This window comes from Hyla sarda, chromosome 9, assembly GCF_029499605.1.
Source record: "Hyla sarda isolate aHylSar1 chromosome 9, aHylSar1.hap1, whole genome shotgun sequence".
In the NCBI taxonomy this organism is placed as follows: domain Eukaryota; kingdom Metazoa; phylum Chordata; class Amphibia; order Anura; family Hylidae; genus Hyla; species Hyla sarda.
In genome coordinates, this window is record NC_079197.1 from 112,458,367 (window position 1) to 112,485,005 (window position 26,639).

The 26,639-nt window shown below is 40.9% G+C and overlaps 1 protein-coding gene across 2 annotated transcripts in view; it reads right to left on the reverse strand.

Moving 5' to 3' along the window:
- Positions 1–1,575: 1,575 nt before the first annotated feature.
- Positions 1,576–26,639, reverse strand: part of FMR1 (fragile X messenger ribonucleoprotein 1) — a 58,313-nt gene continuing 33,249 nt past the window's right edge. The window contains exons 11-16 of one of the 2 annotated variants that reach the window (XM_056537990.1): positions 26,367–26,476; positions 24,937–25,023; positions 17,139–17,334; positions 12,680–12,856; positions 12,230–12,312; positions 1,576–5,442 (exon numbers count right to left, since the gene is read on the reverse strand). In XM_056537990.1, coding sequence (XP_056393965.1) covers positions 5,281–5,442; positions 12,230–12,312; positions 12,680–12,856; positions 17,139–17,334; positions 24,937–25,023; positions 26,367–26,476 — 815 coding nt within the window. In that variant the 3' untranslated portion in view covers positions 1,576–5,280. The remainder of the gene's footprint in view (positions 5,443–12,229; positions 12,313–12,679; positions 12,857–17,138; positions 17,335–24,936; positions 25,024–26,366; positions 26,477–26,639) is intronic. The other variant, XM_056537989.1, reaches the window with a different exon arrangement.

Below are 26,639 nucleotides of genomic sequence, written 5' to 3' on the forward strand. Positions count from 1 at the left end.
ATCATTTTCAATTAGAACACAAAGGCATAAATTTTCAAAACAATGTTGTGGAATTATGGAATTGTCGATTGTTAAAGCCAAGTCATTAGATACATAAATATCAATTGCCAATAAAAATAGACTATGGAGCAGACACTCTACACTTACCCAGCTCTGTCATGTTTACAAAGCATTGGTCTTTTTCACAGCTTAGTTCTGAGTGACACAGAAATGTTTCAGTACAAAACATATCAGTATAAAACAGAAATGTCCCACATGATGGGAAGATGCATAAATTCATATTACGATGCAACACAGAAACTAAAAGTTATCATATTGTTTTGCATCACGGAAATGTTTAGAATTACACATAACCGAGTAAACATTAAAAATTCCCAAAAACTGAATAGAAGTTTTTAAATGTACCCATGCAACACACCAATGGAGGAAGTCATTCTTTCAGGTACCCAGTCTCAACCTAGTAGGAGCTAGAAGATTTGACTATGGCAGGAGCTACAAATGTAGCAGAGCTGTCTCTGCCATCTTTTATAAGGCTGAGATGTATGTCTGGTAATCTGGCAAATGACCAAAAAATTATGCATGCAACATTTTTTCTCTATCCAGTAAGTGTAAAGATCAGTGCCCTACTTCAGCCTATCCGGATCACTGGACATATTCAAGTCTCCTAATTCCCTATATATTTATTTAAAAAAAAAAATATCACAAAGCACATACTCATTCCTTATTGTGCACATACAATGCTGCTTATTGTTTCATGTATGCTGTTTTTTTAATTCTGAGCAGATTTCATGATATCACTTTCATAATATTTCATTTTTTTTTCATGCTAGGGCTCATTTACATGGCAGAATTTCCGAGCAGAATTCAAGCTATGTTCACACAACGGAATTTCCAAGCGGAATGTGCTGGAAAAATTCAGCTTGGAAATTATGCATATTGCGCTGAATGGGGATTTTACTGTCCAATTCACACTGAAGACTTTCTGCAGCAAAATTTCTGCATTCCAGAACTGGTCAATAGTTTTTGCAGAATTCAATGCAGAATTCAATGCAGAACCCCATTAAAGAGGTACTCCGGTGGAAAAAACTTTTTTTTTTTCTAAATGAACTGATGCCAGAAAGTTAAACGGATTTGTAAATTACTTCTATTAAAAAGATCTTTACCCTTCCAGTACTTTTTAGCAGCTGTATGCTACAGAGGAATTATTTTCTTTTTTAAATTTCTTTTTAGTCTTGTCCACAGTGCTCTCTGCTGACTCCTCTGTCCGTGTCAGGAACTGTCCAGAGCAGCATAGGTTTGCTATGGGGATTTTTTCCTGCTCTGGACAGTTCCTGACACAGGTATCAGGTGTCAGCAGAGAGCACTGTGGACAAGACAAAAAAGAAATTTAAAAAGAAAAGAATTTCCTCTGTATTACACAGCTGCTAAAAAGTACTGGAAGGGTAAAGATTTTTTTTTTATTTAAGTCCTTTACAAATCTGTTTAACTTTCTGGCACCAGTTGATTTAAAAAAAATATTATGATATAATTATATATATATATATATATATATATATATATATATATATATATATATATAAAAATAAATGTTTTCCCCCGGAGTACTCTAAATTCCAGCAAGAATCTGTGTCGAGCGCCGAAATTCCACCATGGAATGAGCCTTAAAATTCTCCTTGGGAATTCTACTAGATGAAGTTAACAGTGCGGTCATTGGAATGTTTGCTGACCTTTTCACACGGCAGAAAATCCAACAAGAATATTATACATTCCGGATTCTCCAGAAGAAATGAATATGTTCATTCTTTGGCAGAATTCTGAGTCCAAAGCACACGGAAGTCACCGAGACTGATAATCTGCCCAGAATATGTGCTGTGAACTGAATTGTCGTGGAATGTAAGCAGAATTTCTGCGCAGAATTTACAATTGATTTCCGCTTGGAAACTCTGCCGTGTTAATGGGGCCTTAGGGTGCATTCACACACACACAAACAGTTGCTTGTGTAGGAAAAGTATAAAGATAAAGGAAAAGCTTATAGTTACCATTTCTTTGGTGTCCAATCCTATGTTTGGCTAAACACAAAACAAAGTCTGCAGCTGCCACTAAAGTCAGCTCACTGAACATTTATAAAGCTTTTACGGAACACAACCAATTTATAGGGTTATCATTGGGTTCAATGTATCACAGAAAAATAAACTGCCCCTACTGTCAGACAGAATGTTACTTTTCACACAGAAGAATATAATTCAGTATTTTTCATCAATATCTGGAAGCCAGAGCCAGGAGTGGATTCTACACCAAGTCAAGCTGGTTTTACATGAGTGCCAGCGCAACATGCATTCATATTATGGCCCAAAGTCCCAGCAGGACTGTGGGTTAAGAAACCCAAACTGACACAGTCATAAATCATTATGATTCCGTCAGTCTGAGTCCATAGACCCAAGATTGGACCATAACTTGCAGTGGTACCATTGGCACAATAACGGAACAGCACAAGGCAATGGTTACACTGTGTATTTTTAGATTTATTTCATGAAAAAATGCGTCCGTAAAATCACAGAATATGTGTGCATATATATTTACCATTAATGTACTCTATGTAAGTTTAAATGGGCACTGTTAGATACAAAAACGTTTTATATGTTGTACATCTTGGCAAAACATTAACCTTTCTAATATACATCAGACTTTTTTTTTACATTTTTTTTTATATATAGAAATCATGGTTTTGTCCAAGCTCGAGCACAGGCATAGACAAAGTCCAGTAAGTGAGGGTGGGCTAGCACTCCTCTGTGCTGTCTGATAGGACAGGAGAGAACACAGAGGAATGCTATCAGACAGGAGAGAGCACAGAGGAGTACTATAAGGCAGAAGAGAGCACAGAGGAGTCCTATCAGACAGGAGAGAGCACAGAGGAGTCCTATCAGACAGGAGAGAGCACAGAGGAGTACTATCAGACAGGAGAGAGCACAGAGGAGTACTATCAGACATGAGAGAGCACAGATCAATCCTATCAGACAGTATAGAGCACAGAGGAGTTCTATGTGACAGAAGAGAACACAGGAGTGCCAGCCCACCATCACTTACTGCACTTTGTCCATGCCTGTGCTTCAGCTTGGACAAAGCCATGATTTTATAAGCCATGAATTCTATAAAAAGGAAATAATTTTCTTATGAAGTATATTAGAAAGGTTAATGGTTTGCCAAGATGTACAACGTATAAAAAGTATGAAACCAGCTAAAAAGTGTGCTGGACAGAATTGCTCCACTTTAGATCCAGTCCTAGTTTTGGGTTACAATTACTGAAGCAAAACACAATCTAAAATACACAAGCGTAAACGTAGTCTGTCTAGTCATATGGGCTGTATAATTAGCAGTAGGGGATTTGGAACTCTAACAGAAAAACTGATATAATGATGTTACAAGACTAAGCTCATAACAAAGGAAAATGGGTACATAAGTGACAAATTTAGTTCTATTACGTCTGTACATTGTTCCCAGTGACAGAACGAGACATCTGACAACCTGGTAGACCACACACTTCCACATGTATAGGTGACACACTTTTAGAAAAAAAAAAGGGAAGAAAGAAAAAAGGGCTTTAATGGTTTAATTCTAAACAGTCAACCGAATTCAGTTAGCAGAGGAAGATCAAACTTTATTGAAACTGCTTGCATACAAAATATATTGCACTATAACCAAACAAATGTCAACATAAAGTCCAATAGATTGTAGCTATTATGTACAGAGGAGAATACCTCATGGCATGAACAAGGTTAGACTACCTTGGTTACTTATCTACAGCATATTAAACCAAACCAGCGTAGAGATGATGTGTGCAATGTACCAATTCATTCAGTTTCCAAATACTATACATTCCCAAAAGAAATAAATAACTAAAATTAGTGTTTGGCAATACTTTAGTCTCTTTTCATTTATTTTTTTAGATCTGTTAAATTAAGTGCAGCAAAATTGCTATTGTGTATTCACTTGTATGCAAGAAGCCAAAACGAAAATTGGTTTCAGGTAGAACATGAGAAAGCGGGGCTTATCTGAAAGTCTCAGCAGATAAGGAGAAGCTCTTATTCAGTACATGCTGTGAGTTCATAGGCAATAAAGAAAGGGAGCATATGAAATGAAAAAGGACAAAAGCTACATTGTATAGTTGCTATGTTAGAAGACCCTATTTTTGAAATATAGTTAGTTTCTTTACAGTTAGGGGAATCCATCAGTCATGGTGAGTGTAAGGTCTTAGGGTGTACACAAGCATCTACCAACCCTTTGTTTGTGTGTGTGTGTGTGTGTGTCGGGGGTCTTTCAAATCGGTATGAAATCAAGATACTAAACAGACCCTCACTCACCCATCAGACACAAATCCCCCAACACTCTGGAATTAAATCATTGCTCACAACATTAAAAAAAATGGTCCTATCTATTCTGTCTATGAAGACACAGGGTCCCTGGCGTGACTATTAATTGCCAATATATCAGTGCAAAACAAAAATGTTTACTGCTTGCAGCCGAGGCTAATGTCTACGTATGTATGGAAAGCATGCACTCACCTTAAGAGTTCTATTGGGCTTAAAGAATTGCTACATACTGTATATTTTACACTTACATTTTCCTCCCCTGATTCCTGCATTCAAAACACTAGCCATACATGTCGAGTTATAAAAAAGGCACAGATCATACAACTTTTTTTTTCCATAGTTTTTTTCTTTTTTAACCAAATGAGAAATGACATTACGTTGCACAATTATTAGGTCCCACTAAGATATTGTCCAATGAGTTGGAGGTGAAGGAATGGCGTAAGACATACTGCATAAGTGGAAACATGAGCCAGGCTGAATAGAAGCCTTCAGTCTGAAAACTGAAGGACAGCAGTGATTCTGTGGTCTACTGTTCCTAATCAGCTGCCTGAAAATAGTGCAACTGAACACAATTATACCAACACACAGCTTAGTATTTTTTCATTTATTTTCTCTTTTAAACAAAAAATACCTTTATTTTTTTATTATTTTTTTTCTGGTTTTTAAGTCAAGTGCAATATGTACTTGAAAGCCTCAGAAGGTTTGATATTTAATGCAAATAGGTTTCCAATGTCTGACCTTTGAAAACTGTTTATAGCCAATTCTAACAAAATAAGGCTAACAGGAACGCTTTGTTTCATGCCCCATGTCTTCTCGCCTATTTGTCTTTGGCCTAACAGGCTTCTATAACGTGAAATATGATGAATCTTAGAATTTGCTTAGAGTGTGAAGGATTGACAGGAGACAAGTAAAGTTACGGTACGCCGTTAACCACCAGCTGCTGCCCGTCCACTGCCTCAGACTTTTCTTTCTTCTGGATCCGGTCTTTGCCAGTGCGAAGTCGATTACCATCAATCGGTGTGTTCTGCAAGCTCTTAGTATGTACACTTCTCTCGTTATTGCAGTCAATTCGGATCTAAAACAAAACGTTGAATTATTACATTTTTGTGTCAAGTTGGTCACTCCACACTTGTTAAAAGAGGCTTTGTTTTTTAAATAAATTTTTTATATAGCAAATGCTTTCTAGAATTTGAGGTTCCACATGGCTGTATTTCTTTGGAGTGGCTTGTCCTTAACACAAAATTTCTAAACAAGCGCTGACCAAATCAGGATGGATTACCAAAATATCTGCCGGATCCACCACACCAGTGTTCCCCAAGCCCAGTCCTCAAGTACCCACAAACAGGTCATGTTTTTAGGATTTCTTTAACAGATATAATTATGATTCTGTTATAAAGTTGTAGCATGTAGGAGGGGCTGTAAATCAGTTAGGAGAGTAGTATAGAATATAATAGGTGGGAGAGTGAGGCATTTGTTTCACTCTCATGAGAGGGACTTCAATTTCCTCACCACATCCACAGCTCTGGTAAATGGGACCCTTAAGAAACCCCTTGACTAATGGGGAGAAACGCATTGGTATTGTTTTTTTTCAAGATGCTGATTTTATTTACACTTGATCACTGTTTTTCTCACTTGGTGTTGGCAGGTTAGCCTTTTTGGTTTGAATTTGTTATATGCAGCAGATTTTGGAAATGTGAACCTCTACTGCTTGGATATATACCTCTGAGGTATCTTCTAGAGGAAATCATATAGTGATAAGGATGACCATTATGATTTTGGTTACTGATCAATATATCTATTAAAAATAGATATATATGCTAATGTAGTGCTGCAGAAAAACACTATTATCCTTATGAGACATATCAGCTTGCTATTTTCTTGTAACTAAGATGAAGACCTTGGGACAACACACAAAGATGCAAGATAAAGAAGAAGTTGGAGACAAAACATCTGAGAAATATGTGCAGAATGACGGATACATCTGGAGTTTTCTGTTGGAATAGGGAGGTTGCAGCATGGTGACCTATGATTGAGAAGCGACTGGGTGCTTAGAATGAAAGTTTACATATTATATATACACAGACACACATACTTAAATAACCAATCAAAACATAACACGATGATTCTGATGTGATAACTAACCTCCCCTTTTTTTTCAACTGTAAAAACAATGTATTTCTGTATAATAAACAGAACTCCTTGGGACAGCTCCTTAGCCAGTGTGAGCTAAACTTTTGCTGAGAAGGAGATTTATACCAACTTTTTGTCTGGTGTTCATTTCTTGTGTCTACACTCAGCAGTATACTAATTTGAACAGCGGTAGTCACTCACATTTCAAGGCCTAACCAGCAGCAAACCTCAACAATAGTATATACTAAAGTTATGCATGTAGGATTTGTTTGAGAGTGCCATCTGTGGAGTACATATGTGACAGTTATATGTTTGGGAATATATCTCATGGTATTATTTGTTCTGCCCATCAGATATCTCAAGGTTGATAATGATTGATTATTGAGTGGTCATCCCTATTGTGCATTAAGATTTCTCCGTGTAGTGCATATGGAATATTGTTCTTTATTTTTGAAACATACATTGCATGAATTTCACCCAGAAGCTTGAACACAACACAAAAGGGTGAGTAACCCTTTTTTTCTTCAACCTGGTTCGGGTTATGAAATAGCACCATTATATGCATTGCATATTAACAAGAAAGGATATTTGTATGGAATATGCTTGTATTGCTTTGCAGGGTTGCAGTGCACTTTTCTGTAAAAATGACACAGTGGGCCTCAATTACTAAGGATTTTCAAAGAAGATTTTGTAGTTTGTTTTTTTGCCACGTGTCGTGCGCCAGAAGTTCCAACCAAAAATCCAAAAAACCCTACCATCTCTCCACTTTGCTCAGAAACCCTGAAAAAGGGTGTGGCCTACAATTTTTTAAATTTTTTTTTTAAGTAGTAAAATAAACTTTTTTGTAAACAAAATTAGAGCTTAAAATTGCCCTACTATGATGCCTTTCTAACGCCCATTTTTTCCTCTGTACATGGGGCTAAAGATCTGTAGTTTTTATTGGTACCATTTCTGTTTAATAAGGGATCAAAGAGTCCTATCAAATGTATTTCTGCCGTATTAACCTCTTAAGGACCCAGGGCGTACCTGTACACCCCGAGTCTGCTCCCATTCTATAACGCGGGGCCACTGCGGGACCCCTAACAATGGCCGGGACCCGTGGCTAATAGCGTGCGGCATTGATCACGGTGCTGCACGCTATTAACCCTTTAGACGCGCCATTCAAAGTTGATTGCCGCGTCTAAAGTGAAACTAAAACGATGCCGGTTAGCTCAGGGGGCTGTTCGGGACCGCTGCGATGAAATCGCGGCATCCCAAACAGCTGTGGGACAGCAGGAGGGTCCCCTACCTTCATCCTCGCTGTCCGATCGCCGAATGACTGCTCAGTGCCCGAGATCCAGGCATGAGCAGTCAAGCGGCAGAATCATCGATCAATGGTTTTCTATGAGAAACCATTGATCACTGTAAAAGACCCGCAGGACTTTGTTGCCGGCTAGACATTCCCCGGAACGGGGTTCAGGTGGCTTGCAGTGCCGGACCCACTCTTTGCCCTGTCTTGTTTGCTCAATGTAAAAGATCAGTGTGTGCAGTGTTATAGCCCCCTATGGGAGCTATAACATTGCAAAAAAATAAAAAAAATCACCCCTCTTTTCCCATTTAAAAAAAATTTAATAAAATGGCGTACACGCAAAAAAATTCCAAAGTCCGAAATAGCGCATTTTGGTCACTTTTTAGATCATGAAAAAATTTATAAAAAGCTATCAATAAGTTCGATCAATACAAAAATGGCACAAAAAATGAGCCCTCATACCGCCCCATATGCGGAAAAATAAAAAAAGTTATAGAGGTCAGAAGTTGACAATTTTAAACGTATATATTTTCCTGCATGTAGTTATGATTTGTTTCAGAAGTACGACAAAATCAAACCTACATAAGTAGGGTATCATTTTAATCATATGGGCCTACAGAATAAAGAGGTGGTGTCCCTTTTTACAAAAAAATTTACTGTGTAGAAACTGAAGCCCCCAAATGTTACAAAATGGCGTTTTTTCTTCAATTTTGTCGAACTATTTTTTTTCCCCGTTTTGCTGTAGATTTTTGGGTAAAATGACTGATGTCATTACAAAGTAGAATTGGTGGCCCACAAAATAAGCCATCATATAGATTTTTAGGTGCAAAATTGAAAGAATTGATTTTTTTAAAGGTAAGGAGGAAAAAACGAAAGTGCAAAAATCCCGTGTCTTTAAAGGGGTACTCCGCCCCTAGCATCTTCTCCCTTATCCAAAGGATAGGGGATAAGATGTCAGATTGCCAGGGTTCCAATGCTGGGGACCCCCAGGATTTCCGCTGCAGCACCCCACTATCATTACTGCACAGAGCAAACTCGCTGTGTGCGTAATGACGGGCAATACAGGGGTCGGAGCATCGTGACATCACGGCTACATACCCTCGTGACGTCACGACCCGCCCCCTCAATACAAGTCTATGGGAGGGGGCGTGGCGGCCATCACGCCCCCTCCCATAGACTTGCATTAAGGGGGCGGGCAGTGACGTCACGAGCGGAGATCCCGGGGGTCGCCAGCAGTGGGACCCCGGCGATCTGACATCTTATCTGGTGCCACCTCACGATCGCCCTGATTTGTCGGCCGGTTTACCGGCCGACCAATCAGGGCGCCTGCTGCGGGTGTCACTCCCGCTCCGCGGGAAGAAGACCCCGGGTGCTGGGGACCCCGATCCCCGGCGTCCCTGTTGGGATCGGGGCCCTAGGAGCGACGTCCGCGGCGAGGGACTGTCCTGCGAAGGAGCAGCAGCAGGAGGTGAGTGACAGCCTCCTGCTGTTGCTTAGCAACAGCTCCCAGCAAGCAAAAAGGGCATGCTGGGACTTATGGTTTTGCAACAGCTGGAGGCACATTTTTTCTATGGAAAAGTGTACCTTCAGCTGTTGTATAACTACAACTCCCAGCTTGCACAATCAGCTAAAGTGCATGCTGGGAGTTGTAGTGGTGCATCTGCTGGTTGCATAACTACAACTCCCAGCATGCCCATTGGCTGTCGGTGACTGCTGGCGCACTACAGGTCTCAGAAGGAGTCACATTTGGCTTTTTGAAAGCAAATTTTGCTCTGGGGGCATGCCGCATTTAGGAAGCCCCTATGGTGCCAGAACAGCAAAAAATAAAACACATGGCATACTATTTTGGAAACTAGACCCCTCGGGGAACGTAACAAGGGTACACTCACATGGGAGGAGGTTTACAGTAAGTATCCGGCTGCAAGTTTGAGCTGCGGCAAGTTTCCTGCCACAGCTCAAACTGCCAGCGAGAAACTACTGTGAACCCCCGCCCGTGCGACTGTACCCTAAAAACACTAAACTAACACAAAATAAAATAAAAAGCAAAAAACACTACATATACCCCTACACAGCCCCCCTCCCCAATAAAAATGAAAAACATCTGGTACGCCACGGTTTCCAAAACTGAGCCTCCAGCTGTTGCAAAACAACTACTCCCGGTATTACCAGACAGCCACTGACTGTCCAGGCATGCTGGGAGTTTTACAACAGCTGGAGGCCCCCTGTTTGGGAATCACTGGCGTAGAATACCCCTATGTCCACCCCTATGCAATCCCTAATTCAGGCCTCAAATGCGCATGGCGCTCTCACTTTGGAGCCCTGTCGTATTTCAAGGCAACAGTTTAGGGTCACATATGGGTTATCGCCGTACTTGGGAGAAATTGTGTTACAAATTTTGGGGGGTATTTTCTGCTTTTACCCTTTTTAAAATGTAAAATTTTTGGGAAAAGAAGCATTTTAGGTAAAAAAAAAAAATTTTTTTTTTTTACATATGCAAAAGTCGTATACCATGTGTTTTTTTTTTTTTTGCTGTTCTGGCACCATAGGGGCTTCCTAAATGCGGCATGCCCCCAGAGCAAAATTTGCTTTCAAAAAGCCAAATGTGACTCCTTCTGAGACCTGTAGTGCGCCAGCAGAGCACTTTTCACCCCCATATGGGGTGTTTTCTGAATCGGGAGAAATTGGGCTTCAAATTTTGGGGGGTATTTTCTGCTATTACCCTTTTTAAAAATGTCAAACTTTTGGGAAACCAAGCATTTTAGGTAAAAATTTGTATTTTTTTTTTACATATGCAAACGTTGTGAATCACCTGTGGGGTATTAAGTTTACTTTAACCCTTGTTATGTTCCCCGAGGGGTCTAGTTTCCAAAATGGTATGCCATGTGGGGTTTTTTGCTGTTCTGGCACCATAGGGGCTTCCTAAAGGTGACATGCCCCCCAAAAACCATTTGTCACTCCTTCCCTTCTGAGCCCTCTACTGCGCCCGCCGAACAATTAACATAGACATATGAGGCATGTGCTTACTCGAGAGAAATTGGGTTTCAAATACAAGTAAAAATGTTCATTTTACCCCTTGCAAAAATTCAAAAATTGGGTCTACAAGAACACGCGAGTGTAAAAAATGAAGATTGTGAATTTTCTCCTTCACTTTGCTGCTATTCCTGTGAAACCCCTAAAGGGTTAAAACGCTTACTGAATGTCATTTTGAATACTTTGGGGGGTGCAGTTTTTATAATTGGGTAATTTATGGGGTATTTCTAATATGAAGACCCTTCAAATCCGCTTCAAACCTGAACTGGTCCCTGAAAAAAAGAGTTTCAAAATTTTTTGAAAAAATTGAAAAATTACTGCTGAACTTTGAAGCCCTCTGGTGTCTGCATCATAAAATTGACATGTTTTTACTTTTGGAAAACATAAAAAAAAATTTTATTTGGAATATCCATTTTCCTTACAAGCAGAGAGCTTCAAAGTTAGAAAAAGGCTAAATTTTCAAATTTTTCATCAAATTTGGGGATTTTTCACCAAGAAAGGATGCAAGTTACCAGAAAATTTTACCACTATGTTAAAGTAGAATATGTCACGAAAAAAAAAAAATATCTCGGAATCAGAATGATAACTAAAAGCATTCCAGAGTTATTAATGTTTAAAGTGACAGTGGTCAGATTTGCAAAAAATGGTCGAGTCCTTAAAAGGAGTAGTCCAGCGGTGACCCAGTGGTGAACAACTTATCCCCTATCCTAAGGATAGGGGATAAGTTTGAGATCACGGGGGGTCCGACCGCTGGGGCCCCCTGCGATCTCTCTGTACGGGGGCCAGGCTCTCCGGCCAGTAAGCGGGTGTCAACCTCCGCACGAAGCGGCGGCCGATACGCCCCCTCAATACAACTCTATGGCAGAGCCGAAGCGCTCCTCACGAGTCCTCACTTCTTTGAAAAAGCCAGGGTACACTGGCGAAACGTCAGCAGGAGGGGCTATAATGTTTTTATAAATCGGCATCCTAGTAACACAATAGCAACATTTGAACAGGGTGGGGGGTTTCTCTAGTCAGCGGTGGCGACACTGTCTGGCTTAACTAGACCTTCCCACTGTGACACTGATCACAAGACATATGGGCAATTTTGACCTATGTTGTAGTCACACAGTGGATGACCGGACTTTTTAACATTTTTTCACTATGGTACCAAAAGCACAATTTATAATTAAGTGGTTGTAATAAAAGTTACGTTTTAATAATTTAGTTAAGCAGTCTCTAGTTTAGGGCAGTCCTTGGGGACGTGTCCCTAAAATTGTAATTTTCATTGTTTTGCCCTGAGACACTTAGGAGTATTTGCTTGGTCTGTCCTGTCTTCTGCTTTAGTTTGCAAAATAAAACAACTGTGGTAGAATTCCTGTTTGCATGCTATTGTGTTTAAAACTTCCTATATCATCAATACTCATTGACTAACCTGAAGAGAGCCATCTGCTGTCCTCGTCTTAGGCTCCCTGGAATTGCGCTGTCTGTTGTCTGTTCGAGACGGGTCATCATTTGCTAAATTAAGCAAAGCAAAATATTTCAACATATTAAAACGCTAATGCTGCAACAATGTCTCCCAAGTTATTTAAATAGAAAAAAAAGTCAGCAGCCTCCTTAAATATCTGAAGAGCTCAGCAATGCACCTGACACTTATTATTAGAGTGAGACTTCACTAATTAGTTAAAATCACATGAAGTCAGTAAGTCATAGAATGTTGCTGCTCCTTCACTTCAATAAACTAGTGGGTGCCTACGCTCATCATAAACCACTACAAATCTTACAATCTGACAGGTCAAAACACTGGTATTTGTCAAACTGGTATAATTATTTGTTGTAAATTGTTCCTCAAAATGGATAAAAAATAATTAATAAAAAATCTTACTTTTGAAACCCCCGCGTCCCCTCATTCCTTGACCTCGTGGTCCGCCACGTCTTCTTCCATCACCCCGTCGTATGTAATTATCTCGCTCTTCCTCAGTGGGGGCCAAAGACCAATCACTAAGCTCATCTCGGTGGTCAGACTCAGTCTCTGAAGCATTTGATGCCTCAGAATTTGTACCTGCAACAAAAAGTTTGTGCATATTTCTTTTTTAAAAATTAAGAAAATGTATTTAGATTCTACAAACAAACAATTACCTATGACCCAACAAAATTGTTTAAAGAAACGGAAGTTTAATTTTTCTTTCCCATATAATGATATTTCACGATCAGCATTCCTATAGTGTCATCTATTTCATCTTCGCATTTTTTGCATAAATACATTTCATTACTGCAGCTGGGTGATCTGATCCCAGTCTAACAACTAGTAAAGTACATTCTCCACTCTGTAGTCAGGATATCAGTTTCTACTGGGGAAGCTCTTAAGACACCATCCCACTCTACTAAACCCTACCCCCCTTGCTTCATCTGTAGGTCCCTCTATGTATAGACTGCTGTCCTACCAATTGGACCAGTAGAGCAGTTATAAAGTAGGTCAGGCCATATACTGATATGAAGTTATACACTGCTCAAAAAAATTAAGGGAACACTAAGATAACACATCCTAGATCTGAATGAATGAACTAATCGTATGAAATACTTTTGTCTTTACATAGTTGAATGTGCTGACAACAAAATCACAAAAATTATCAATGGAAATCAAATTTATCAACCCATGGAGGTCTGGATATGGAGTCACACTCAAAATCAAAGTGGAAAACCACACTACAGGCTGATCCAACTTTGATGTAATGTCCTTAAAACAAGTCAAAATGAGTAGTGTGTGTGGCCTCCACGTGCCTGTAAGACCTCCCTACAATGCCTGGGCATGCTCCTGATATGGTGGTGGATGGTCTCCTGAGGGATGTCCTCCCAGACCTGGACTAAAGCATCCGCCAACTCCTGGACAGTCTGAGGTGCAACGTGGTGTTGGTGGATGGAGCGAGACATGATGTCCCAGATGTGCTCAATCAGATTCAGGTCTGGGGAACGGGTAGGCGGGTCCATAGCATCAATACCTTCCTCTTGCAGGATCTGCTGAAACACTCAAGCCACATGAGGTCTAGCATTGTCTTGCATTAGGAGGAACCCAGGGCCAACCGCACCAGCATATGATCTCACAAGGGGTATGAGGATCTCATCTCGGTACCTAATGGTAGTCAGGCTCTCTCTGAAAAGCACATGGAGGGCTGTGCTGCCCCCCAAAGAAATGCCACCCCACACCATTACTGACCCACCGCCAAACCGGTCATGCAGGAGGATGTTGCAGGCAGCAGAACGTTCTTTTTCAAGTATGTCACATGTGCTCAGTGTGAACCTGCTTTCATCTGTGAAGCGCACAGGGCGCCAGTGGCGAATTTGCCAGTCTTTTTTTTTTCCTCTGGTAAATGCCAAACGCCCTGCACAGTGTTGGGCTGTAATCACAACCCCCACCTGTGGACATTGGGCCCTCATACCACCCTCATGGAGTCTCTTTCTGACCGTTTGAGTGAACACATGCACATTTGTGGCCTGCTGGAGGTAATTTTGCAGGGCTCTGGCAGTGCTCCTTCTGCTCCTCCTTGCACAAAGGTAGAGGTAGCGGTCCTGCTGCTGGGTTATTGCCCTCCTACGGCCTCCTCCACGTCTCCTGATGTACTGGCCTGTCTCCTGGTAGCGCCTCCATGCTCTGGACACTACACTGAAAGACACAGCAAACCTTTTTGCCACAGCTTGCATTGATGTGCCATCCTGGATGAGCTGCACTACCTGAGCCACTTATGTGGGTTGTAGACTCCATCTCATGCTACCACTAGAGTGAAAGCACCCCCATCATTCAATAGTGACCAAAACATCAGTCAGGAAGCATAGGAACTGAGAAGTGGTCTGTGGTCACCACCTGCAGCCAGAACCACTCCTTTATTAGGGTGTCTTGCTAATTGCCTATAATTTCCACCTGTTGTCTGTTCAATTTGTACAAAAGCAAGTGAAATTGATTGTCAATCAGTGTTGCTTCCTCAGTGGACAGTGTGATTTCACAGAAGTGTGATTGACTTGGAGTTACTTTGTGTTGTTTAAGTGTTCCCTTTATTTTTTTGTGCTGTGTAGAACTCCTCTGATCACAGTTCGTTTTTTCTGTGTACAGATTATCTGATGTGTCCTATGACATGCTGCTTTTAAACACGTGTTCAAGAGAAAAAAAAAATCACAAAGCAATTTTTGCGTTTTGAAAAAACTTCCTTTAGTAGCAGCATTCAGGCAAGAATATTGTACGAAATACAAATGAATGCCGGACACTTCCGACGTTTCGGAGGTCACGCCACCTTTCTCAAGTACTTGAGAAAGGGGGCGTGACCTCCGAAACGTCGGAAGTGTCCGGCGCTCATTCAGCGGTTCTCCTTCGTGAGAGGAAGGAAGGATCTCTGAACTCCATATGCCCAAGAAAGGGTGAAGATTGAAAGGAGCTCTGATGGACTGTCGCGCATATCAGTGAGCCCTTGGGGTGATTATTGTTTGTATTTCTTAAAAATTCTTGCCTGAAGGCTGCTACTAAAGGAAGTTTTTTTTAAAACGCAAAAATTGCTTTGTGATTTTTTTCTCTTGAACACGTGTCTGAATATGGACTGAGCCTCCATTGTCTAAATCACATTAACCCATGTGAATTATCAAGGTATTATCTCTTTACTATTTATGCAGCTTTTAAACTCCTAGACCAAAAAATAATGGTCCAGAAAACTCTATATTTCCCACATCACTAAAACCATTATCTTCATTGAAATTTACACACAAAACTAAAAAATTGTGTGTCAAGACCTGTTAATTCCCTAGATCTGACATAGATTGTATATCACAGTCCAGTGTTGGCCAGCTGGCCACACAGAGTGGCTAATCAGAAAGTAAACACTGTGGGGGGGGAATTTATCATTGTAGGTGTAAGTGAAGCAATTTTTCTACACTTTTTTTCTTTGTGTGCTGATGATGTGTAGGAGCACCACATTTATTAAATGGTCACAAATCATTTCATAAATTTTGTGCAGGTAAACATTTTCTGAAATTTTACTCTTCACATACACCATAAAGCTAAGCTAAGTCTGGGCTGGTGTACTTTAGAGACTTTTCAGTGCCTTTGTGCCTTTTCACAAAAAGGCGCAGTTCATAAAACCCTTCCATATCATGTGTATTGCAACTCAAAATCAGCAGAAATGTGTAAACCAAAACGCACAAAAAAAGGTGCAAATAAACCCTGCTTGCACCTTTTTTGTGACTTTTCTAGACACAAAAAAACTGTCTAAAAGATGATAAATGTGGGCCTATGCAGTATGCAAAAAAAGATACAGATCTAACACCCAGATTAAATTCACAACACAGTCCACCTATACGTTTCCCATTGATCTGTGGTTTTGTCAAGAAGAGGCCACAGATCTTAAGTCTTGCTTCCTCTTGATAAAGCCATGGATCAGAGTGAGACCTGATGAGGGGGGGCTGTGTTGTGATTTTCAGTGTGAGGTGAAAAAGGGTAAGGGTCTTTTCAGGGCGGCCACACCATTTGTCAAGAAGACCAAAACAAGTATTGTTGAAGGTATGGTGAGACCTGACCCATGATTTGTCATTGCCTTCACCATTTTTCTTGCTAGGAGCATTGACATTGTTTTTGTCTATGTAGGATTGCTTGATTACTACACAAGGTTATTTAAACACAATAATTCTGGGTGAAAAGTTATGTTTAAAGGGTCTATTAACATGAACAATATTATGCACATATTTGATGTGCAGGATTTAAAGATGTAGATAGTATTCTGCAGAGTTCAATGTAAACTAATTGACTGAACACAGCTTTAAAGGAGAAATCCGTCAAGATTAAACTAATCCCCTATCCACAGAGGAGGGGATAAGTAGTTGATAGAGGAGGGGTCCGAGCGCTAGGACCCCCCCCCCCCCCCTCGATCATCGAACAGCATTCAGCCGCGCTCCCATAGAAATGAATGAAGCACATGCCATCTACCAGTAGATGACACACGCTCCTCACAGAGCGCTGGGGTCCCACCCCAGAGATCCCAGTGGTCCAACCCCCCAAGATCAGCTACTTATCCCCTATCCTGTGGATAGGTGATCAGTTTACTTTTGCCAGAGTTCTCCTTTAAATATGGTGCCTCTAATCCTGTGCATTAAATACCGTATGCCCAGGATACTTTAAGTGTGAATACACCCTCAAGTAGCATTCCAAAGGGATTGGTTTTATGTTGAATAGCTAGGTGCTGCTGTTCTTGTAAGAGTGGTTGGTGGTGGACTACAATTACCCTTGTACTGGCTAGCGTCAAACATGCAACAGTTCAGTAAAAGTTATCAGGGGAAAAAAAAAAAGCCTGCAGTGCTTACAGACTTACCCGATGCATAACCAGTCCCCCTCCTATTGCGTCCCCTGTTGTTATAGGGTCGACTGCCTCGTCCTATGCCACTACAGTCTTCACTCAAATAGCCCTTCTCTTTATCGGGGCGATTTGGTGGAGGCCTCGAGCTGGCTCCAATTTGTCGGAGCTGTTCATCAATCTGCAGCCGCTCCAGCCGAAGTTGGTCCACTTCCTATTGCCATTTGAAATAAGGACAAGTTTGTGACATACAGCAGTATAATAAAATGCTATTCTAATTGTATTAAAACAATCTTTACTTTGGCAGTTTCAGACATTATTTCCAGACCACAAGGGAAATTCCACATGATATTTAGGTCAAAATGTTGCTACAAAAAAAATAAAAAAAAAATAAAAACACTAACTGAAGCATACCCTTTGGTAGACATACAACTCAGAGGATGAGTTCTTTTTAACTCTTTGAATACTGTGAGATTGTGTGTGTGAGTTGCCCAAAGACATATAAAGTTTGTGGAGTAAAGTTTTATAATTTTGACTAGAGTGAAAAGCTCAGTTTTGAGACCACAGAAAGTTACTACAATAACAGGAAAACAAAACTTAGTACTGTGAGGCTAGGTTCAGACTACGGAATCTCCGGGCAGAAAATTTCTGAAATCAGTCGGCGCTAGGACCGCGCGGACACTGCAGTCTCCAATAGACTGCAATGTGTTCTGCGAGTATTTCCGCCTGAAGAAAGAGCAACGCCATTCTTCAGGCGGAAATTTCCAAGCGGATTTTCCGTTCACAAATTCCGAAGTGTGAATTTGTGAATGGAAACCCATTCGCTACACTATACATTTTAGCAAGCGGAAATTCCGTAGTCAGAAACTAGCCTTAGTGTGCATTAACCTGTTGGGGATGAAGGGCGTACAGGTACACCTTTGCTTCCTGGTACTTAAGGACCAAGGGGCGTACATGTACGCCTTGGTCCCATTACCGGGGTTTGAAGCATGCTCACGAGCTGAGCACCCTTCAACCTGGTCGGTTCCAATCACCAGCCAGGACCCAGAGTTAATGCCGGGCACCGCTGATCGCATATGTCGATGGCATAGCATTGATCAGTAAATGCCCTGTATGTGGAAAAATAAAGTTACAGGGGTCAGAAGATGACAATTTTAAACCTACTAATTTTTGTGCATGTAGTTTTTTTTTTTTTTTAAAGTAATTAAATAAAATAAAACCTAAATAAATTGGGTATATTTGTAACCGTATGGACCTACAGAATAAAGATAAGGTGACATTTTTACCGGAAAGTTCACTGCGTAGAAATGGAAGCCCCCAAAATTACAAAATGTTGTTCTGTTTTTTATTTCACCCCACAAATAAGTTTTTTTTTCTTTGCAGCAGAATATGTTGCAATTATAAATTATGTCACCACAAAGGTACAATTGGGGACACAAAAAATCAACCCCTTATATAGGTCTGTAGGTGCAAAATTGAAAGTGTTATCATTTTTATGGGAGTAGGAAAAAAAATGAAAGTGCAAAAACGAAAATTGGCCTGATCCTTAAGGTCAAAATGGGGTTAGTCCTTAACCCCTTAAGGACTCAGCCCATTTTGGCCTTAAGGACTAAGACAATTTAATTTTTACGTTTTCATTTTTTCCTCCTCGCCTTCTAAAAATCATAACTCTTTTATATTTTCATCCACAGACTAGTATGAGGGCTTGTTTTTTGCGCGACCAGTTGTCCTTTGTAATGACATAACTCATATCATAAAATGTATGGTGCAACCAAAAAACACAATTTTTGTGGGAAAATTAAAACGAAAAACGCAATTTTGCTAATCTTGGAAGGTTTCGTTTTCACACCGTACAATTTATGGTAAAAATGATGTGTGTTCTTTATTCTGAGGGTCAATACTATTAAAATGATACCCATTATTACATACTTTATTATTGTTGCGCTTAAAAAAAAAATCAAAAACTTTTTAACCAAATTAGTACGTTTATAATCCCTTTATTTTGATGACCTAACTTCTTTATTTTTCCGTATAAGCGGCGGTATGGGGGCTCATTTTTTGCGCCATGATCTGTACTTTTTTTTGATACCACATTTGCATATAAAAAACTTAATACATTTTTATAATTATTTTTTTAATAAAATGTATTAAAAAAGTAGCAATTTTGGACTTTTTTTTTTCCGTTCACGCCGTTCACCGTACGGGATCATTAACATTTTATTTTAATAGTTCGGACATTTACGCACGCGGCGATACCAAATATATGTCTATAAAATTTATTTTTGATGCCTTTTGGGGGTAAAATAGGAAAAAACGGACGTTTGACTTTTATTGGGGGAGGGGATTTTTCAATTTTTTTTTCTTTTACTTTTAAATTTTTTTTTTTTTTTTTTTTACACTTGAATAGTCCTCATAGGGGACTATTCATAGCAATACCATGATTGCTAATACTGATCTGTTCTATGTATAGGACATAGAACAGATCTGTGTTATCAGCTATCTTCTGCTCTGGTCTGCTCGATCTCAGACCAGAGCAGGAGACGCCGGGAGCCGGAAGGAGGAAGGTGAGGGGACCTCCGTGCGGCGTTCTGAATGATCGGATCCCCGCAACAGCGCTGCGGGCGATCCGATCATTCATTCAAATCGCGCACTGCCGCACCTGAGGGGTTAATGGCGGACGCCCGCGAGATCCCGGGCGTCGGCCATTGCCGGCGGGTCCCTGGCTGCGATTAGCAACCGGGATCAGCCGCGCATGACACGGGCATCGCTCCGATGCCCGCGGTTGTGCACAGGACGTAAATGTATGTCCTGGTGCGTTAAGTACCACCGCACCAGGACGTACATTTACGTCCTGCGTCCTTAAGGGGTTAAGCCACCCCACAGATCCAACAACTTTTTTTTTTTTTTTTTAAATATGTCACTCAGTACCTAATCCTGACCATGTACATCTTATTTTTATGTGTCTAGCCCCTGTTTTTTATTTGTATTACTTTTAATTTAGCTCACTAGTCTGAATTCCTCTCAAAGGGAAGGGGCGTGGCCTCACTGAGCAGGTCTCCGCCCCCTCCCTCAGTATGCTGTCTGCTCACATCTCCCTTAGCATTAGCAAAACTACAACTCCCAGCTTGACCTCACTGACAGTAGCGGGACACAAGCTGACAGTGGGAGGATTTTCCCTCCAGCTGTGAGCTCTGCGCTCACAGCTGTCAATCAAAGAAGTGTGTCCATGATGCATGGACACAGCAGGACTAGTATGTTTCCAAGCAGGTGGGGAGGGGGGGGGGCAGTTCTTTGACTGGCTTAAAATTTTCTAATGATTTCCAAATGGTTTTGCATGCTTTAAAACATATCAGAAGTTTTTGTATCGGACAGTGTCCATTTAACCCCTTGGGGACAGAGCCCATTATGAGCCTAAGGATGGGAGCATTATTAAAAAATCTGACCTCTATCACTTTATGCATTAATAACTCTGGGATGCTTTTACTTATAAATTTGATTCCGTTGATACTTGCATCATTTCTTAGAAAAATTCCCAAATTTCAGGAAAAATTTGGAATTTTTCTAACTTTGAAGCTCTCTGCTTGTAAGAAAAAGGGACATGTCAAATTAATTACATTTTGATTCACAAATACAATATATTAACTTTATGTTGACATCATAAAGTTGACATGTTTTTAATTTTTTAAGACATCAAGAGGACCTCAAAAGTATAGCAGCAGTTTTCCAATTTTTCACGAAAATTTCAAAATCAAAATTTTCCAGGGACCAGTTAAGTTTAGAAGTGAATTTGAGGGTCTTTATGTTGGAAATCCCCCATGATGGACCCCTTTATGAAAACTGCACCCCTCAAAGTATTCAAAATGACATTCAAAAAGTTTGTTAACCATATAGGCGTTTCACAGGAATAGCAGCAAAATGGAGGAGAAAAATCAAAATCTCAATTTTTACACTAACGTTATTGTAGCCCAATTTTTTTTCATTTTTACAAGGGGTAAAAGGTAAAAAAGGCCCCCAAAACTTGTAATTCATTTCTTCTTGAGTAAAGAAATACCTCATATGTGGATGTAAGTGCTCTGTGGGTGCAATAGAGGGTTTAGAAGGGAAGGAGTGACAATGGAATATTGGAGAGCAAATTTTGATTAAATTGTTTTTGGGGGGCATGTAGCATTTAGGAAGCCCCCATGATGTCAGAACAAAAAACACATGGCATACTATTTTGGAAACTACACCCCTCAAGGAATGTAACAAGGGGTAAATTCGTTATACCCCACAGGTGATTGACGAACTTTCGTTAAAGTGGGACGTGAAAAAAAAAATTGGGATTTTTAACACTAAAATGCTGGTGTTACCCCAAACTTTTCTTTTTTCACAAGGAGTAATAGGAGAAAATGCCCCTCAAAACTTGTAACCCCATTTCTCTCGAGTAAGGAATGCTTCAGATGTGGATGTAAAGTGCTCTGTGGGTGCACTAGAGGGCTCAGAAGGGAAGGAGCGACATTGGGCTTTTGGAGAGCGGATTTCGCAAAAATTGTTTTTGCGGGGGGGGGGGGGTCATGTCGCATTTAGAAAGCCTCCATGATGTCAGAACAATAAAAAAAAAAGTTTGGAAGTTTGGAAACTACACCCCTCAAGGAATGTAACAAAGGCAAGTGAGCCTTAACATTCCACAGGTAACTGACGAACTTTCATTAAAGTGAGACTTAAAAATTTCAATAAAATGCTGGTGTTACCCCAAATTTTTATTTTCACAAGGGTTAATAGAAGAAATGGGGTTACACATTTTTGGGGGCTTTTTCTCCCGAGTTTGGAAATACCTCATATGTTAATATAAAGTGCTCTGCGGGCAAACCACAATGAAAAGGAGCGCCATTGGGCTTTTGGAGAGAGAATTTGGTCGGAATGGAAGTTGGGGTCATATGCGTTTACAAAGCCCCCATGGTGCCAGAAAAGTGCACCCCCCCCCCCCCCACGTGATCCCATTTTGGAAACTACACCCCTCACGGAATGTAATAAGGGGTGCAGTGAGCATTTACACCCCACTGGCATATGACAGATCTTTGGAACAGTGGGCTGTGCAAATTAAAAATAAAATTTTTCATTTTTACGGATGACTGTTCAAAAAATCTGTCAGACACCTGTGGGGTGTAAATGCGCACTGCACCCCTTATTACATTCCAGGAGGGGTGTAGTTTCTAAAATGGGGTGACACGTGGGGTGGGGGGTTCCATTGTTCTGGCACCATGGGGGCTTTGTAAACGCACATGGCGCTCAATTCCAGCCTAATTCTTTCTCCAATAGCCCAATGGCGCTCCTTCTCTTCTGAGCCCTGTAGTCCCCCAGCAGAGCACTTTACATCCACATATGGGGTATTTATATACTCGGAAGAAATGGTGTTACAAATTTTGGGAGGCTTTTTTCCTTTTAAAAATGAAAAATTTGGGGTAAAACCTGCATTTCAGGGGATTTTTTTAATTTTTTTTTAAATTTCCATGTCCGACTTTAACGGACATTCGTCAAAGACCTTTGAGGTATTAAGGCACACTATACCCCTTGTTACGTACCATGAGGGGTGAAGTTTGCAAAATGGGGGTAACATGTGGGTGTTTTTTTTTTTTTTTGCGTTAATTTCAAAACTGCAGTAACCATCAGTCACCCCTGTGCAAATCAACAATTTAGGCCTCAAATGTACATGGCTCACTCCTGAGCCTTGTTGTGCGTCCGCAGAGCATTTTACGTCCACACATGGGGTATTTTCCGCACTCCGGAGAAATTGCGTTACAAATTTTTATTTTTTTTCTCCTTCTACCTCTTGTGAAAAGTATGGGACAACACCAGCATGTTAGTGTAAACTTTTTTTATTATTTTTTTTTACACTAATATGCTGGTGTAGCCCCTAACTTTTCCTTTTCATAAGAGGTAAAAGGAGAAAAATCCCCCCAAAATTTGTAACACAATTTTCTCCTCGGTACGGAAATACCCCATATGTGGCCCTAAACTGTTGCCCTGAAATACGATAGGGCACTGAAGTGAGAGAGAGAGCGCCATGCGCATTTGAGGCCTGAATTAGGAATCTGCAATAGGGGCAGACCCGGATACAAGGATGGCACACTTGTCTCCAACAAAACCCTACAGCAGTGTTTCCCAAACAGGGTGCCTCCAGCTGTTGCAAAACTCCCAGCCTGCCAGGACAGTCAATGGCTGTCCGGCAATACTGGGAGTTGTTGTTTTGCAACAGCTGGAGGCTCCGTTTATGAAACACTGCTGTATGAGACATTTTTCCTTTTTATTGGGGGGGGGGGGGGGGGGGGGGGGCGGTAACTGTGTTGGGGTATATGTATCGTTTTATTTTTTATTTTATGTAGGTGTAGTGTAGTGTTGTGTTTTTAGGGTATATTCACACAGGCGGGGGTTCACAATGAGAGTTCTGCTTGGAGTTTGAGCTGCGGCAGAATATTTGCAACAGCTCAAACTTGTAGACGGAAACCCACTGTAAACCCCCACCCGTGTTCAGCTGTTGCAAAACTAGAACTCCCAGAACGCCCTGACAGACCGTACATGCTGGGAGTTGTAATTTTGCAACAGCTGTAGGCACACTGGTGGGGAACCACTGAGTTAGAAAACAGACTCTAGCTCAGTGATTCCAACCAGTGTGCCTCCAACTACAACTTCCAGCATGTACAGTCTGTCAGTGCATTCTGGGAGTTGTAGTTTTGCAACAGCTGGAGGCACACGGGTTGGAATCACTGAGTTAGGAAACAGACTCTAGCTTAGTGTTTCCCAACCATTGTGCATGCAGCTGTTGCACAACTACAACTGCCAGCATGCACTGACAGCCGAAGGGCATGCTAGGAGTTTTAGTTATGCAACAACTGGGGAAGAACAGTTTGGAGACTGCTAAGTAGTGGTCTCCAAACTGTAGCCCTCCAGATGTTGCAAAACTACAACTCCAAGCATGCTGGGAGTTGTAGTTCTGCAACATCTGAAAGGCAAGATATTGCAGAACTACACTGCCCAGCATCCCTGACTGTCTGGGCATGCTGAGAATTGTAGTTTTTCAACATCTGGAAGGCTACAGCTTGGAGACCACTATATAGTGGTCTCCAAACTGTGCCACTTCAGATGTTGCAAAACTACAACTCCCAGCATTCCCAGACAGTCAGTGCATGCTGAAAGTTGTAGTTGTGCAACATCTGGAGGACCACTACCTACACTATCTGGGCATGCTGGGAGTTGTAGTTTTGCAACTTTTAGGCCACAGTGAAGATCACTTACCGGCGATCTTCACTGAAGCCTCCTACACCACTGCACTTTCCGGCTGCACTCCTCCTGCCTCCGCCACAGCCACTCCCATAAGCCCCCCCCCCCCCCCCCCCCCGCTCTGCCCGAACTTCAAGCGGTGGGCAGAGCAGGGGAAATTAACTTTAACCCTCCCGCCCCCAACTGCCATTGGTCGGTCAGTCTGAACGACCAATGGAAGGGGATAGCAGGAGGTGGCACCCCTGACCCTCGCTCCTATTATTTAGGATGATCATTCTTATTTTCCAGGCCACCGGTGACCCGATTGGCCCGGAATCGCCGTAAATCACCAGTATGAATTGACCGGCGATTTGCGGCGATCACCGACATGGAGGTTCACCCCCCCCCCTAGCATTGCCACGGGATGCCTGCTGATAAATATCAGCAATCATCCCAGTCCGATCACATCCTGGCAAGCGGTGGTGATCGGAAATACGGAGGACGTACCTGTACGTCCTCCGTCCCCAACAGGTTAAGGGGTTAAAATCATATGTATAAACCTTAAACAGTGAAAATTTACCTTTAAATAGTTAAGGTGGTAGTCCAGCAGAACGGTTGCATTGGTGATACTGTCCTTTGTGCCCACAAATACAAAAGGAACCATTCCCTAAAAGTAAAATATTACATTTTAATTATTTGTTTGCTGCAGATAGTTTACAGGTTGTGTTACATTATGACAAAGGAAACTGTAACCATTTTTTCTGCCCAAGCCATAGACATTAATCTATGATTTACTCTGAAATAATTTAATGTTTCAGGATAATTAGATAGAACACAGACCTAGAACATTGGGGAGGTCCTCAGAGGTTTCTCCCTGCCCCGTTGGCCATGACTGATTGATTTCTCCCTATACCCACATAGGGATTGATCAATCAGGGCCGATGGGATGGGAAGAAGCTGTAGAGGGTCGCCCAGATTCCTGGTTGGTGTTCTATGATTAGCTCTGGAGTTGTAGGTCGATCTTGCATCACTGCACAGTAGGACACTGTTCATAATTTGGGCAGCATTAAACTTTTGACAGCTTCCCTTTTCTAGTTTCACAAGAGAAAAAACAAAATCAAGAATCATTCCTCTAAAAGATAGCACCAAGAAATTCAGTAACCCTCTACGGTAAGACGCAGCTTGTCTAAAAAAAGTCAGCATGATCTCACCCTTCTAAATGTTTGATAGTTAATGCACAAATGTCCTGGAATTCTCAAGAGTGTTGGCTCAAACATTTAATCCATGGAAATGAAAGAATTGTACAGCAAGCACACGACATCAGAATGGCAATGTGTTTCAAGCAACAAGTGCTCTAGAACCTTTTAGGAAACTTCTGATGCAGCTCGTCCATAGGAAGCGGTGAGTGGTCACATGAGTGGTCACATGAGTGGTCATACAAGGCACAGCCCATGTACATGTGCAACATCGTTTTTTGGAGAGCAAAACAAACAAATCCACCTTTCATAATTTGTATTTACATATATTTAAAAGGTATAGAATACTCGGTACTCATTTGCCCAGAATACCACAGCCAAGGCCATGGTCACACTGCTCTATATGTAAGGCATATATAGGATCACTACAGCTGTTTGCCATAGGCACCAGGAGCTTTTTCCAGCTCAAATGGCATACGTGTTTACCCAAATGCAGTGTAGGATGAATAAACGAGAAACAAAACAGCTTCTATGTTGTAAATAGATTATTTTGTGCATTTGAAGACTAGAAGAAAACAGCATCAGCTCGTGTTATTACCCCAATATCTACTCTTACAAACATATTGCATATAAGCATAAAAAGGGTACAAAAAATAAATAAAAATAAATAAAGCAGTCAGTGTGTTACATAAGTCGACAATGTTGTGTACAGGGTTTTGTGACATCAAATAATCAGAGCACTTGGATCAAGTACCAAATAAATCTGCAAGGAACTTAAAAAAAAAATTTAAAAAATCATAAAGGAAATACATACCTCCTCTTGGGAAATATTTTTATCATTTTCAGCTTCAATCCTAACTCTAACAACCCCTGATTTATCCACAATTTCCTGAATGAGTTTTCCATTTTTCCCAATGACTTTTCCTGTATTTATAAAGAAAAAAAAAAAGAAAAAAGAAAAAATAGTAAAACGTGGACAGTTTAAAAGCTAAGAAATAAACTTGGCATCAAAAAGACATGTGAAAAGTTTTGATTGGTCAGGGTCTGTGTGCTGAGACCCCAAGAATTGTTAAAATAAATGGGGAGA